Source organism: Tupaia chinensis, unplaced genomic scaffold, assembly GCF_000334495.1.
Source record: "Tupaia chinensis unplaced genomic scaffold, TupChi_1.0 Scaffold000688_1, whole genome shotgun sequence".
NCBI lineage: Eukaryota > Metazoa > Chordata > Mammalia > Scandentia > Tupaiidae > Tupaia > Tupaia belangeri.
The window spans coordinates 1,918,885-1,935,509 of record NW_006160211.1 but is presented as its reverse complement, the minus strand read 5'-3'; the positions used below and the strand labels follow the sequence as shown (position 1 = coordinate 1,935,509).

General features: G+C 47.9%; 1 protein-coding gene across 1 annotated transcript in view; it reads right to left on the bottom strand.

The window, feature by feature from the left end:
- Positions 1-15,641, bottom strand: part of ABHD12B (abhydrolase domain containing 12B) — a 33,008-nt gene extending 17,367 nt beyond the window's left edge. Inside the window, exons 1-5 of the mRNA XM_006160528.2 lie at positions 15,542-15,641; positions 9,092-9,219; positions 7,775-7,877; positions 4,230-4,349; positions 1,334-1,364 (exon numbers count right to left, since the gene is read on the bottom strand). Coding sequence (XP_006160590.1) covers positions 1,334-1,364; positions 4,230-4,349; positions 7,775-7,877; positions 9,092-9,219; positions 15,542-15,636 — 477 coding nt within the window. The 5' untranslated portion in view covers positions 15,637-15,641. The remainder of the gene's footprint in view (positions 1-1,333; positions 1,365-4,229; positions 4,350-7,774; positions 7,878-9,091; positions 9,220-15,541) is intronic.
- Positions 15,642-16,625: the final 984 nt, after the last annotated feature.

Genomic DNA, 16,625 nt, shown 5'->3' with positions numbered 1-16,625 from the left:
AGGTGAGCTAAGGAAGCTTGATCCTTTGGGGCAGTGATGACAGCAGCAGGTGACAACCACAACCTACCTGGGGATGCCCCTGGCATAACACCCACTCATGGCATCTCCCCACCCTGCCTAACCACCACAGGGGTCTCCTGCCACCGCCGAGGGCGTGCAGGCTGCTGTGAGTGGGAGGGGAAAACACATGCTTCCTGGACATCCGTTTCCCCACATTCCACCGGGGGAATGCAGACAATGGCACGCAGGCTGGAAAGCAAACCTAAGAACGAACAAACATCATGCGCCCTAGCTCAACGGTACACAGCCAACCAAGACTGGGCAAGTCTGGGCTCTGAGAAGGCAGGGGTGAGGGAAGGGGGTCGGGCAGGAAAGGAACTTCCTATCTGCACAGATGAGAGAGGAAAAAGTTGCTGGCACCTCTGTTCCCCTAAGGAGTCTGGGCTCCATTCATACTGCAACCTCAGGAAAGCACAGTGAGGTGGCAACAGCGTGTGGGAGGAAAGACCAGCCGCCATGGTCAGTCACGGGAAAAGCAGCCAGGCACCTGCACCTGCGGCAGATTACTCAGGGGAGTGTGGAGGAGGAGCTGCCCGACCGGTTCTGAGCAGATACGCGAGGTGCAAGGCAGCTTGGGAAGGCTGTCCCACAAGCAAGGGCCAAGTGTGCTACCGTGCTGCTCTGCAGAACCTTACATGGGGTTGAAGCATGCGTTAATATGACTCCTTAAAGTGGACCCTCAGGCCAGCCGCAGCAGTGCAACGGCCACACAGCACTCCAGATGCCGAGGCCACATGAGGAGGTCCGGTCTTGCACCCCAACACCTCCCTGTCATGCCTGCTGCGTGCACGTGCCTTGGCTGGCTGAGACTGAGTGGATCACGGTGTGAGACTTGGTGTGCTCCCCACCCGTCTCTGTCTCTCTCTGTCTCTCTCTCTCTCTTAATCTCTCTCTGTTTCTCTTGGCGAGCAAATAAACCTTTTAAAAAACATACACTCTGTGTTTTTATCCTATACCCCTAAAAAGGCGCTTCTTTTCAAAGGAGGGACTACTTCACACTCAATGCGCTCTCTCAAGCCCCATTCCCCGACTCTCAGAAAAAGCAATGAAGGTAATGAATTCGCGAAAGTGTTCTGGGACCTTGAGATGTTCACATTTGTTGCGATCCCCCATGGTCAACATAAGAAGTGTCCCACTCTTGGGACACCCCAGCCCACCTGACCTATCCCCTGGGGTCCTCCCAAGAGCTAGGGCCTGGGAAAGATCTGATCATAACCAGGACGGGCTCAGTGGGGACTGCCAAAACGGGCACTTGGGGTCTCTTTATACATACCTTCACCAGGTTAAGTCTGTGAGAAGCTGCCCTGGAGAGGGGTTAGGAGGGGGGGAAAGAGCAAGAATTAGAAACGATGATGAAAAATACAATAAAAATGCACTCATGCTGCTGACATCTAATCTCATGCCTGTCTTTTTCAGGTTAGAGGAATAAATAGCTAGGGGAACGGGAAAGGCTTTTTGGTGTCAGAGCCACTAGGAGGCGTCAGGGTGAGTGATAGGTAGGCTCCCATTGCTGCGGGGCCCCCGTTGCTGTGGAGCTCCCCATTTGAGTACCAGGAGCCTGGGTCTCTCTAGAGCCTCTCCACACAAGCATTTGATGAGCTACTGACAACGCATCCCCTTTTACTTCCTGGCAGCAAAATGTATTTCTTTCATTTATTTTTTTATTTGTGGGTTTTTGCCTTAGGGCTTGTGTGCTCATCAGAGAGAGAGACAGAAGTCTCTCTCTCTCTCTCTCTCTCTCTCTCACACACACACACACACACACACACACCGGGGGGGGGGTGGGGAAGATGACCATGCCGCAATCCCTTCTCCTCCATTCCCCTCCTAGGATTTTGGGCATGCACGCACATACACCCAGTGTGAGTGTCAAGCCACTGGTTGGGGATTCGAACCATGGTCAGCCATGTGGGAGTCCAGTTACGTAGCTGCTATGCCATCTGCTGGCCCCAGTGAAATGTACTTTTAAGAATACTTTTAGAAGCTAAAGGAAAATAAGTAGTAGAAAGTGGCTTTTCAGGGCAGTCATTAAGTTGACCTAAACTGTGGTGTGCCTGTACCCTGCCCACTCTGTCATCAAGTGCTGGTCCCCACACTTCAAATTTTATATTTAGTTTTGGGGAGGGGACTCATGGACCCCCTGGAACTGCCATGGACCCCAAGTCTGTGTGTGTGCTGGGTCAGGAGGTTCCCCTGTACCCGCCATGTGAGGAGTACTGCTGATAGCAAGCTGAGACTTCTGGACAAAAGGAAGGAGGACGCTGTGACTAACCCCTGCCCCAATAAATCTGGGATAGCTGAGGACGATTAGAGATCTACACGGAATGGCAGACAGGTTCTTTGTCCACATGATCGTTTAAACAAAGTTATTGAAATTCCCTACTGCTTACCTAATCAGTACAATGTTAAACGATGCTGAAAAATGTTGATGTACACAAGAAATCTCCATAAATGTGATCCTCCCTGAGCCCATGATCCAGGCTGGCTGAGGCAAGGAGTGGATCATGGCATGGGGACCCCGTGGAGTGCTGTCTCTTGGACTCTCTCTCTGACTCACATGGGAGAAATAAGTAAATACAGAAAAAGACAAAGGGGGGGGGGGAAGGAAGGCACTTGAGAAAGCCATCATCTGACAGAAAAAGTGAGACGTAGGCAAGGGAACCGTGAGGTGGATTCTGGAGCTGGTCACTTAAGTGTCAAGTGTCCCTCCAGAGATGGAGTGAGGCCCCAGTTTCAGAGCACGTCAATGCTCTCCCAGCCCTGGGCAGGGCTGACCATCATCACCCGCCCACCATGTAAGCACGCAGAGCCAGGAAGCCTTTGGCTGCACATCAGGGGAGAACCAGACTTCTAGGAGGTGGTCTTTGTTACAAAGCAAGGCTGGTACTAGCCAGGGTAGGCTGAGGCATGACTATTCTAGACTGGAAGTAGTCAGACGGCCCGCAGTACCTGTGACTGCAATACCAGGTAAGCTCTGTTAAGGAGTCATATTTTTGACTAACAAAATCAATGCTAAATAAAGGATTCTCCACTGTAATTATCTGAAATTAAAATGATTTCTATAACAGCTCTCTTTCCTATAATGCACATCCACTATCTTCCAATCTCCCATGGGTTCACTCATTACTTCAGGCACTCCCGGTGGTAAAGCCTTCTTCGAAATCAATTCTAAATTTTGGAAGACTTTTTTTTCCCCTCAATTAAGAATCTGCATGGGACCAGCAGTTAGTAATGGCTATATCGCTGGACTCCCACATAGTCAACCGCGATTCGCATCCCGGACCCGGTGGGTTAAAACTCACGCCAGGCACGTGTGCATGCGTGCCCAAGATCCCGAGAGGAGACTGAAGGAGAAGGGATTGCAGCGTGGCCATCCCCCCTGGAGGGTGATTTCTCGCTTTCTGTCTCTCTGTCTCTCTTTGTCTTTCTGGCAAGCGCACGCGCCCTATAGCAAAAACCTCTCCAAAAAAAGAAAGAAAAAAAAAAAAGAATCTGCATTATTCTTACTCTGAAAAGCTATTTTTTTTTGGAGTGGGGGGGACTTATTTTCCTTTAGCTTCTAAAAGTATTCTTAGAAATAAGTTTTGCTGGGGTCAGCTAGTAACGTGGTGGTTGAGGCAGCTGGACCCCACAGTGCTGATTGCATGTTTTGAGTCCTGGACCCAGCGTCTTGAAAAACAAGGTACTGCATATGCATGCCCCAAATCCCAAGAGGAGAATAGAGAAGTGATTGCACCATGGCCATCTTGGGGCGGGGGCGGGGGGAGGACCAGGGCAGTGGGGCGGAGGGTGCTTTCTTACTTTCCTTCTATTTCTCTCTCTCCCTGTCTCTCTGGCAAACACATGCACCCTATAGTAAATTTTGAAAAGAAAGAAAACAGAAAAGAATAACTTTTAATGCATGGAAATAACAGACGGATTATTAATGGCTCATCAAATGCTTACATCAAGAAGCTCTAGAGACATCCGAGAATCTGATACTCAACCAGAGGAAGCCTATTGTCAAACGGCCTCCTATTTCAACAAAGGAAACAAACTCCATGAGTCCAGTTACAGAGCTGAAAACTCAGTCCTGTACTTCACTCACCCCATGGAGCTGAAATGCTCTCGTTCTTCAAAAACAAAAAAGTAAATAAGCGAGAAACTACTTTGCAAGCAGAGCCACTGACCTGTGTTGTGCGCTGCCGTGCAGGTAAATAATAATTGGGTTCCCGTCGTGAAGGGCTGCTTCATACCAGCAACGGTCCTTCCCACTGGCCTCTTCCCCCCGGCAGCTGGGCACCGTGTGCCTGAGGAGAGTGGAGAAGGGCGTCACAAACGTGCCCGAGGGAGGCTCCCTGCGCTCGCTCAGGCCTGAAGCCCTCTCACGTTGTATTATCTATATAATATACATAGATAACATATACATAGGAGCAATATATGGGGTCGTCAGGAAAGTCAGAATGCAATGCATTTTTGCATAGAAAACCATGTCAGGACTTTTCAAACAACCTAAGACATACGTGCTAAACATAAAAATCTAGGAAGCCAGACAGCAACCCAGAAATAAAATGTGACACTCTCCAATGCTGACCCACATGGGAAAGTTCCAAATTCCTTTCCAGAGGGCTCCTTGAGATGCCAGGCACATGTGCCCATGATCCAGGGCTGGCTGAGTGCTGGAGGTGGGTCACTGGGTCCAGGCCCTGTTGAGGGTGCCCCCTCTATGTCCTTCTTACTCTCTCACTCATAGAAGAAATCAAATGTGTTTTAAATTGAAAAAAAAAAAAAATTGAAGTCTGCCACCATGAACTTTGTCGTGATGAGAACCGCTACTGCTATGCCCATCTCCCTATGAACAGACATCCCTCTAACCATCGGCTGTTCTAATACCGTTCTTCTGACTCTTGCACCTTTTAATCTCCCAAGACTGCAATTCTTAGGTGTACTGCATTGAAATGACCCCCCCCCCAAAAGAAAAAAGAAGTGGAAACAAGTAAAAGATAATAGATATTTGCCATCTGCCTTTGGTTTGTACGAAGACATGAATTTTGGAAAGAATTTAAAGAGGGCCAGTGGTGGTGCGATGGTTAAGGTGCTGGATCCTACATGGCTGATGGCGCAGTTCAAATCCCAGACTCTAAGGCTTGAAAATTATGCTGAGTGTGTGTTGCACGTGTGCTCACATTCCCAAGAGGAGGATAGAGGAGGATGGAGAAGAGATTGCAGTGTGGCCATCCCACACTGGGAAGGGATTTCTCACAATTCCTTTCTTTGTCTCTCTTTGGTGAGCATATGTATCCTACAGCAAAAACTAAACTAAACTAACTAACTAAATAAAAGAATGTAAAGATAACCATTTTATGTAGGAGAAAAGAACTTTAACATGAAACTAAGCTATTCTGCTCAAGAAAACAAGTGACCTTGTGATTTTAACACCTCTGTGAGCTCCCCTGTGTGAGTTTCATTTTGCTACACCAATGAATGAACTCTGAAAATGCAACCAACACTGCACTATGCCTTGTCATAAAGGGGCTTGGAGAACTGGCCAAGAGTTGGTGGGTCTTCATTCAGTCCTTGCCATCACTGAGAGACAGGAAGTCTGCCATCGTCCCCAGGCCTGCGCACTGAGAATCTCGGCACCGCTGTCCCCAGATAAGCGGGTCACAATGAGAGCATACTCAAGCAGCCAGGACTAAGCTGGCCAAAGGAAAGAATAACCAGATTTCTAGGGGCCAGATGGTGCAGCAGTAACGCAACACTCTGCCATGGATCCACACGGGAAGGTCCCAGGTTCTCATCCCAGGACCTGCATCCCATGACTCCCTGTGCACTGGGCAAGCACTCGCAGTGTGCCCATGGTCCAGGCTGGCTGAAGCTGGTTGTGGATTGTGGTGTTAAGAACCTGGTGGGGGATGTCTGTCTCTGTCTCTCACTTTCAAGGAAGAAATAAATAAACCATTTTTTTTTTGAGAGGTTTTTCGCTATAGGGCGCGTGCGCTCGCCAGACAGACAGAGAGAGACATAGAGATGGAAAGCGAGAAATCACCTCCCAGAGGGGATGGTCACACCGCAATCCCTTCTCCTGCATTCTCCTCTCGGGATCTTGGGCACGCACGCGCACGCGCCCAGCATGAGTTTTTAAGCCACCAGGGTCCGGGACGCAAACCGCCGTCGACCACGTGGGAGTCCAGCGACATAGCCATTATGCTAACTGCTGGTTCCCAATAAACTATTTTTTTAATGAAAGAAAAAAAATGAGTTCTAATTTCCAACACTATTAGCTGAACTGTACCCTACAAATTAGAAAGAAGTTAGGTGCACCCATGTCATTTACTAAACATTCTATAGTCAGAGGTTTAAACTCAAGCAGGTGAAAAGTGAAACAGGGCAGTGGGAATTTGACAGCCAGAAATAATTAATAGAACCAGACAGAAGGAGATATTGACATCAGCGTAATGGGAAAAAGATAATACAGTGCCCACGACTCCACTCGACAGACATTTATTGAGTGCTCTTGATGTGCAAAGCGTGGTGCTGAGCAATGAAAGCCTGCCAACGACCTGTCACCCGAGGAAATGATAGTCCTGGAAGAAAGACAATTTAACCAAATAATCACGCAAATATTATTAGGGGGGTGGTCTTCAAAATGTTTGTGGAAAATACATATTTTCTTCTTTTTTTTTTTAACCTGTCAGAGGTTTGTGCATTTGCCAGAGAGATAGAGAGACACAGAGAGAGAGATAGAAAGCAGCTCCCCATTGGCACAGTCACACTGAAACCCCTTCTCCTCCATTTCTCCATCCTGCCAAGATTTGGGACATACATGTACATGTATCTGGTGTGTTTTTCATGCCACTGGGGCTGGATTCACACCACATGGTTAGCCAGGTGAGATCTAGCTCCCCCAACACTAGGCCATAGGGCCAACCTGAAAATGCATATTTTGAAAAACTATTTTTAAAGTAATTCTGCACCAAAACAAACTCGTACTTTAATTTTTCCATAAACTTTTTGAAATCCCCTCATAAATCCTGTAAGAGACAAGCACAGGCTGCCAAAAGACCACATACCTAAAATGGGCATAAAGAAAGGCTTCCATGAAAATAGCCAATTAAATTGAAACTCAAAATATGAATAGGCAGTTAGTCAGGCAAAAGGAGATGACGGGGACCAGCAGTTAGCGTAATGGCTATGTCGCTGGACTCCCATGTAATCGACCGTGGTTTGAGTCTCGGACCCGGTGGCTTAAACTCACGCTGGGCGTGTGTGCGTGCATGCCCAAGATCCTGAGAGGAGAATGGAGGAGAAGGGATTGAGGCGTGACCATCCCCCCTGGGGGGTGATTTCTCGTTTTCTGTCTCTATGTCTCTCTCTGTCTGGCAAGCTCACGCGCCCTATAGCAAAAACGTCTCAAAAAAATTTAAAAATTAAAAAAAGAAGGCGACGGTGGGAGCAGAAAAATGAAACAGTGTTGGGGACACAGAATGTCCTGGGAGAGCATGGCGTGGTGTGCTAAGGGGCCAGTGTGTATGGCGTACAGGGCCTGACAGCAAGGGTGGTGTGGAAGAGGACAGCAGAGGTGAGTGGGGCCAGATGCGAAGGGCAACATCAAAGGACTTCACACTCCACCATGACATCCCTGAAAAGTGAAGTCAAGCCAGTCAAATGTCGCTGCTCCCCTGACAGGAAAACCGGCCCATCCAGCAACCCGGTGTCCAGTCAGTGCACTCACCAGATTCCCAGCAGCACCTTAGGCTCAGATCTGATGTAGAAGTTCACTGTGTGAGGAATCTTTGTCTCTGGTTTCTTAAAATCCACAAGCAATGGAAATTTGACTGAAAAACAGACATCTTTATCAGCTTTCAGAATCAAATCCCGTATCTTTTCATCACAATCAAGAAAAGGAATTAGGCTTTGTGAGTTAACAGATTTCTAAGTTGTAAGTTATACTCTACACTCCCAGCAAAGTGTTTCATGTTAGCAGGTAGGCCTAGGCCATGGAGAGAGGTACAAAAATGCAAAACCTAAAGCTAGATTAAGAAGAAAGAAAGAAAGAAAGAAAGAAAGAAAGAAAGAAAGAAAGAAAGAAAGAAAGAAAGAAAGAAAGGAAGGAAGGAAGGAGGAAAGAAAAGCACCAATGTGGTAACCCATAATAGAGTTTATTCAGGGACCAGCAGGTGGTGTAATGGTTATGTCGCTGGACTCCCACGTAGTCAACTGTGGTTCAAGTCCCAGACTCAGTGGCTTAAAGCTCATGCTGGGTGTGTATGCATGCATGCCCAAAATCCCAAGAGGAGATTGGAGAAGCCATTGCAGCATGGCCATCCCCCCTGAGGGTGGGGGTGATTTCTCACTTTCTGTCTCTCTGTCTCTCCAGCAAGCACATGTGCCCAGTAGCAAAAATCTCTCTCAAAAAAAAAAGTTTATTCCATCCTTGTTCTTATCTGAATAACTAAAACTAACAGCAGAGGAGTTTATTCCTCTCAAAAGGTAAAAGAATCTAGAAGAAAAGGAATAATCTGCTACTGAAGTAGCAGGTGACACTGAATCATCAGCCATAAGCCAAGATATGTCCAAGAGCGACATGCACCTGGGAGCGTGCAGGTAAGAGCTAGAAGGACCGCGTAGCGCGGACTAAGGCAGCATATGGTAGAAAGATGCAGGAAAATATCTTCCCACCATCATCTTCATCATCATCAACTCTCTCTCTGTCTCTCTTTCTCTCCTTCAAGGGATGGAAGTAAGAAGAGAAAAGGAAAAGGCAGAGAATACCATAGCAGTCAGGTATCCACGCTGACAGCGAATTTGAAGACTGCGTTCCTGAACTAGCCACCCCCCCCCAGAAGATGGAGTGGTTCTATTCATTCCCGACAGTTGGCAGGTTTCACGCTAAACCCCAAAGTCAATATTAAATAGGCTTTAGACATCTCAGGTCTAGCTGCAATTTAAAAATGCACGTGACTTTTTCATTACGTCACAGCTTGAAGGGCTGTGAGTTCATTATTTGGGGGAAATGAGGTAGGTGAATTCATAAAGGGTATATACTTACAAACATTAAGATAAATTAGCATGTCCACCAACGGAAGGAAAATGTGTTCTTTTAGGGACCTGCTAGTAAAGCGGTTGTACAGAGCAGCGATTTTTCTTCCCAGCTTTGCACAGGCGTGTGGTATGGATCTGCAAGTTATTGAGAAACACAAGATTTTCAAAATCAGTCCAAGTTTTGTGTTGGTTTGCTTTTTCTCCTTAGATCCAAATCAAATTTCGGAGGCTAACTCCATCAATTTCAGGTAGCTTGACATTGAAGCGAAATTCTTTACACAGTTCTACCTAAGAATCGGAGGGTAGGTCAGGACTGCGTGCTAAGGGAAACGAGGTGAGCGCAATTAGGCAAGGCTCTAAGCAGTCACTCGAAAAGCCAGGGCATGACAGGGACAGGAGGAGAAGGGACAATAGATGCACCAGAGTCAGACTTGCTCCCTTAGCCCCAGAGAAGGCCGAGGCTGGGCCCCTGAGTCATCAGCAAACAGGAGCCAGACAGTTTATCATTTGCCACTGTTTTTTATTGTATTACGATTCGTTCCTATAGCTATTACTATTAGTCTGAAGCAGTGAATGAACAACCACTCGAGTCCCTCTCTTCTGCCTGGGCCTTAGGGAGAAGTGAGCCAAGCAGCCAAAGGCATCCCTCTCCTACCATTTCTGATGTGACATCCTGGGGGAGAGGAACCCTTGGGGGCAGGGAGGACAGAGAGGGCTAGAGGGGTGACACAGGGGCTGGAGTTGCCAGGGAGTGTGATGGAGACCAGGCGCACCCTGCTTATTCTACCGCTTCCTGTGACACAGCCCTCCAAAAGCGGAAGCCGTCAGCGGCCAGGTGATCTGTCCATGAACACTTACTAATGCCACTTCCATCCAGAGTCACCTCTCTCATGAGGGTCAAGGGTGCCTCCTACCTCTAAAAGGTGAGGGATACAAAAGCCCAGAGTCACCCGTCATCCTCTCCTCCAGTGCTATCCACATCAGTGAGTGGCCAATGTTAAGGCGGCTCGGGGCACTCAAATTGTGAGGTTGCAGGGCTAGAAAATGTTTTATAAACCCTTTTCTCATTCCAGATTGTTCTGCTCAAGCAGAGATGCTTTAGAAGATAATATTATCTTGTGCTTTACAAATGAGGATTCCGAAAAGTTAAGTAACCTTCCTCTTCAAGGTCACAAGCCAATGAAAAGAGCCAAGTGTACCCAGGTCTGTCTGACCCCAGAGTCCGCCAATGATCTCTAATGAGCTGACACATTCATGGTGAATCCTACTTGCCATCTATGTTAGCAAAACTGAACCTGAGGCTGGCCTCTGGCAAAATTCAGCCCCTAGAGAGTCTTGTTTTAGGATCACCTTCTCCCCTTCTGCACTCTAGCTCCCTCCTAGGGTTCATTCCTTTCAATCCTTCTGTTTCCTTCCAGTTCCTGTATTTTCAGCTGCCCTATGTTAACAAAGTCACCAAAGGGACCAGCAGTTGGCGTAAGGACTATGTCGCTGGACTCCCATGTAGTCGACCACGGTTCGAGTCCCAGATCCGGTGGCTTAAACTCATGCTGGGCACGTGTGCGTGCGTGCCCAAGATCCCGAGAGGAGAATGGAGGAGAAGGGATCGCGGCGTGACCACTCCCCCTGGGGTGTGATTTCTTGCTTTCTGTCTCTCTGTCTCTCTCTGTCTTTCTGGCGGGTGCACGTGCCCTATAGCAAAAAACTGTCAAAAAAAAAAAAAAGCCACCAATGAAAAACTCCTAAAAAAGTTCATTCTCCCTCAAGTGTTAATGACTTAAAACTCAAAACACTTATGTATGTCTGGAAGAGGATGAAGGGAAAAGAATGAATCACTAGTGGATCTCTAGCAGTTGCAAGAAGTGAAGAAGATACATGGCCTAGGGATAACAGAGCTCTTCAACTACATCCTACATCGGCAACTACATGCTCATAAAATCAGCAAGAAAGATGAAAATGATGAGCTGGCCCTGGAGTTTAGTAGTTAACAGAGCAGGATCCCACATGGCTGATGACAGTTCAAGTCCCCTATCCAGTGGCTTGAAAAACAGGCAGGGGCACATGTGTGGGGGCACCCCAAATCTGGACAGGTTGGAGAAATGAGGAGAAGGAAGGAATAGTAGCTTTCCCCTGCTTTCTTTCTCTCTCTCGCTCTCTCTTTCTCTGGCTCTGTCTCTCTCTGGTGAGCACACATGCCATCTGGCCTTTAAAAATAATTCTTTTAAGAAATAAAAGTGCAGGACCAGCAGTTAGCATAATGGCTATGTTGTTGAACTCCCATGTAGCTGACTGCAGTTCAAGTCCCGGACCCAATAGCTTAAACTCATGCCAGGCACATATGTGTGCATGCCCAAGATCCCGAGAGGAGAATGGAGAAGAAGGGATTGTGGCATGGTCATCCCCCCTGGGGGGTGATTTCTCGCTTTCTGTCTCTCTGTCTTTCTGGCGAGCGCACACGCCCTATAGCAAAAAACTCTCCCAAAAAAAAGGGAAAAAAAAGAAAGAAAAGTGATTGTTTAATATTATGTAAGATCCTCAAAAAATTCATAGAAAACATGTACTATGAAAAAACTGTGTGTAGATTTTGAAAATTTTACACAACAATAAACTCATACTTCAATTCCATTTTCCATGAACCTTTTAAACTTTTTTAACAACAAAGACGCATTTGAGAAGGGCGTCACGGGCGATCTTGTCACTGTACTTACACAACCCTAGGCTATGTAATACAGCTTGTCTGCTCCCTCCCGGATCACACTCATCCATGCCCTCTGTGACGCACCAAAATGGCATGACGCAGTGCATGACTCTTTATAGAATAGCCCCAGGAAGGCGGCAGGAAGGAGAGGGTGTTGTTCTGATTTTAGAGATAAAAGGCAAAACACAGAGAAGCTACTTGGGGCCAAGCCATGTGGAGATCAAGCCCAAACGGGCAGAACCGAACCAAGTTTAATGTCATGCTTCCTTCATGCTGGCCATTCCCACTTCCCTCCACCGGCTCCCTGCACCACAGCCACCCTGCCGGTTAGTCTCCCACTGCCAAGACCTTTTGAAGGAAGGTAGGGTAGTCTCCCACTAAGTTATCTTTTGAAGGTCTGCTTGGGAAGAAGATGCAGGAGGGGGAAATATGTTTCTGTTTTTAAGGAATAATTCATACAGGACCCTTCTCTCAAATAGCTCGAGGCACTTCTGTGAGGAGCGAGGTGGAAAGAGAACAGAGTGACCAGATCCCTCGGAGCATCAATAATGCAAAGCAGCTTCTTTTAACTAGGAGGTTGTCAATTTGACTTCCCCTAGATGAGTAGGGGGATCAAAAGTCACCAGTGGCTAATGGACCTTATTTGAGCAGAGGATGCAGTTTCGGCTCAATCCCCGCTAACGGCCAGCCACATCAAACAGCCACCTTGGGGCTTTGGTGTTCTTTCACTGTCCCTTTGATCAGTGGCAGCTGTAACTGCACAGCCTCCCCAAGAAGCCACAGAGCCAAACTGGATGATTCTTATTGGTGAAACCTGGGGGGATGGAGAGGGGTCCGAGCAGCCACAGGGTGAATCATTCATGCAAACCACCTTTGGAAGGCCAAATCTAACCACATCTGGCAAGACAACTACTCCGAATATTAAGACATATTGCACACCCATCCTCTGTGCCCATTCATTCAGCCAGCATGTGCTGTTCATCCAGCACCAGGCTAAGCCCTCCCAACCAGGTCCTCCCCTTGCCTCTGCCCACTCAAGTGTCCCCTCCTGGCCAAAGCCTCTCTGGAGAGATCTCCCATGGTGACCTTTCATCCGTCCCACCAATTTTACCTGGGCCTGCGGTGACCTTTTCATGCTCACTGAGCATTTTCCCCATCAGCCCTGTCCTCTCCCCTGTATGCCCAGCCCCAGACGACAAGAACCACCTGGCGCGTGGTGCTTCTTTCACATTCCACCATGTCTAGCCCATCACCAAGCTCAGTAAAGACTTGTTGACCCATAGATTGAAAACGGACAGAAGAGTGTATTTCTTCTGTAAGGGAGGAAGCCACGCTGCTGGTGGCATTGAAGCAGGAGCACGTCGTTCTCTTTTCTCTTGCAATTACGGTGGGAAAAGAACCAATGTGGGGTTCCAATCTCAGAGGGACCTTTGTTTGCTGCATTTATTGCTGTATGCCAGGACCTAGATTAATGCCTAGAACGGAAAGAAGGAACATGTTTATCAGCCTACTCGGAGGGAGGGAAGGAGGTTGGTTCTAAATACTATCTAGGTATGTGATGACTTGAGAAAAGAGAAGGAAAATAGCCCTTTGGTTTCCCTCATTTCTGTCCGGAGCACATTTCCATTTTTCTAACTAAACAAACAAACAAACAAAACAAAACAAAATAAAAACAAAACAAAAAACAGCTACGAGAAGAGACTTACTCTCCTGGGCCCACCCACCTAAGGCAGCAACTAAAACTGATTACAGTTTTGTAAAATAAGTAAGTAGATCCTCCAGGCATTAAAAAATCATCACTAGGGGCCGAACTTGTAGCACAGTGGTTAAGCACAGTACATCAGGAACGAGATCCCACATGGTTGACTGGTTCAAATGCCAGCCCTGGCAGCTTTGGTATGTGTGAATGGCTTAAAATCCCATGGAGAAATAGAGGGAAAAAGATTGCAGCATGACCATTCTCCATGGGAGGTGCTTTTTCTTTCTCTCTCTCTCTTTGCTTCTTTCTCTCTCTCTAGCAAGAGCATGCACTCTCTGGCAATAATACCAATAAAGATAATCCCTGAAAATAGCAATGATTAAACGGCCTCCTTGTGTCTCACAACACGTCACAATAGATCCAGTGCTATGAGCAGCACCAGGGGCACAGCAAGCGCTCCTGGAATGTTTGCCAATCTAAACTAACCCGGCTCCAAGAAACAAAAAGGATTCCAGATGCCGGACAAGGGTCTGTGCCTCGGCCTCAGCTGCTCTTACATTAGATCCATGACCTTCTGCTCAGATGAAGAGATGCACTGCTATTTTATTCTGTCAGGAAACATCCATCCCTTGAGACTTACTGTTTTTTTATTGTATAGTCAAGCAAGTACTAGATGGCCCCCAAGTCCCCTTCTCCTACTCAGTAGCCAACAAAGCAGGTTTTTCCTGAGACTGTGAACTGCAGCTTTGATACTCTGCTTAACGAATACTCTTTACTGCCAAGTAATGGTTAAATAATCAACCATGAACTCTATAGAGAACATGAGAGATGGTTGGCAGATGTCAGCTCTTCCAGAACTACTACATCTGGGAGAGAAGTCTCGTGAATGTGCAGTTCGAGAAGTGCAGTCAGCCAGGACACTCCGCCTCGCGCTCGCGTCCACACGGCGGGGGCTGGAGGGGGGCTGGGGTCTACACAGCGGGGCCTGTGCGGATCTGCTCTCCGCTTCCTGCACTGAGCTAAAGAAGGCTTAGAAAAGATCCCTGCTCGTCCTCATCACTCTGGGCATTTCAAAGCGAAGTCTCCGTGTCTGGATGTAATTCTTGGATATTCTGAAATCAGCACAAATTAAACAAAAGGAATAGAAGAAAGGTAAACAAAAATGCCAAAACCTTCCTGAACCAACACAGCAAAAGGAATACCCAATCCCCTGAGTCCACAGGTCAACTCTTGCTGGCCGATTCAGGCAATTTAAGACGACTGTGAATCAAGGGTTCGTGGGAGGAAGACAGGAAATGCTAACATGCAGACCCTTCCGATGTAAACAATGGGAGACCTTGGCACAGGTGACTCCAAGTTAAGGTTTCAGTATCAGCATTTCATCGGAAATGCTGATACCTTTAGTACTGTGCAGGTGTGTTCCCTGACATGCCAGAGTTCGCACTTCCTGGGCTACCCAGTGACTTCCCGGTCCTTCTCCACCTACGTAGATAGGCCTTCAGCCACAGAGGATTCCATCAGGGATTACAACATATGTCACCACCGCCACTATTAACAGAAATGTGTAACCCCTTCCTGCAGGTACTGAGCCTGTCCAGGAAGAGATCTGTGAGGGAATGTGTCAACTTGAGAAATGAGAAGGAAGGAAAATAGCCCTTTGGTCTCCCTCATTTCTGTCCTAAGCACACTTCCATTTTCCTAACTAAAAAGCAAACAAACAAACAAACAAACAAAAACAGAAACCAGCTTCAAGAAGAGACTTTCTGGAATCTCTTTCAGAACCCCACCCCCCAAAGTTGTAAGTGCCTGAAAAGTCAAACCTGCAAGTCTCCCTGGTCAGAGCCCAGGCTGAGGCTGGGGACATAGCATTCCAAAGAGCCCAGGGGTTCAAAGGGCTCTGGGGTCCGCAGAAGTCCCCCGCCCCGGGAGCCGCCATGTGGGATTACAGCCTCATTGCGTCCAGGTGATGGCCCTGGCCATGCCCTCGCCGGGTGCCTGCCCCATCCCATCGCATCCCCAGGCAGTCGGAGGTGTCGGGGCCTTGCGGAGGGTGGACTCACCGCAGGTTCCGCTCCACCATGTCCCACCAGGCGGCCACGTAGCCGCGAATGGGGGCCTCGGGCGCCGCGGGCGCCTCGCAGTCCTGAGCGTCCATCTCGTGCAGTGTCCCCAGTCGGAGTCACCGCCGAGTCCTCCCCGCCCCTGCAGAGCAGCGCGGCGCCCGCCCTCCTCCTCCGCATCAGGTGGCCCGCCTGGAGGAGGTGCGGCGACCCGCGAGCCAGCGGCCTGGAGCAGCCAAGGGCGCGCCCCCTACAGCTGCGGGAGACCAGGCCCCACCCATGTGGGACAGTCCACCGAGGTCAAGCTGCTCAAGGCCTCGCCATACACACAGACAGAATGGGTGAGGCATCATTTTATTTGCTATTTTATTTTTAAATGATGTCATTATGCCTGTGCGTGCACGAGCGTGTGCAGAGGCGTGAAGCCCTCCGGGTAAACTATAATATAATTTATCTATTTTACCACCGTAGCAATAAAACCAAACTTGGAGAGCTGCAGCTACAGGAGGTCTACAGGAAGAAGGCAAGCTTTCCTCTGCTTTGACCCCACTTTTTTTCTTATTTTTTAAGAGAGATTTTTGCTATAGGGCCCTTGGGCTCTGGGAAGAGACAAAGAGACAGAAAGTGGGAAATCACACCCTCAGCGGAGATGTTCACCCGGCCAGCCCTTCTCCATTCTCCTCTTGGGATTTTGGGCACAGTCGCACACGAGGACGTGAGCTCCAAGCCTTGAGTGGGGGGACTGAACTGCAGTGGGCCGTGCTAGTCCAGACAGTAAGCATTGCACCATGTCTGCTGGTCCCTACCCCACTTCATGTCTCGCTTTTATTTTTCTTATTCTGTCCCTTATCAGTCTCAATTCCCTTCTTCACACACACACACACACCCTGTCATCATTACTATAGCAAGAATTTCTTTGGCTCCCTTTGGTTGAATAATAGTTTATCTGTCCACAAAGTTAAGAATTACTCAATTTCATGTATCTACATTTAAAAAAACTTTTTTTGTATGTCATTTTTTTTTAAATTGGCTTGCCTTTTTGTTGTTGAGGTGTAGGGTTCTTTTTGGTTTTGGTTTTGGTTTT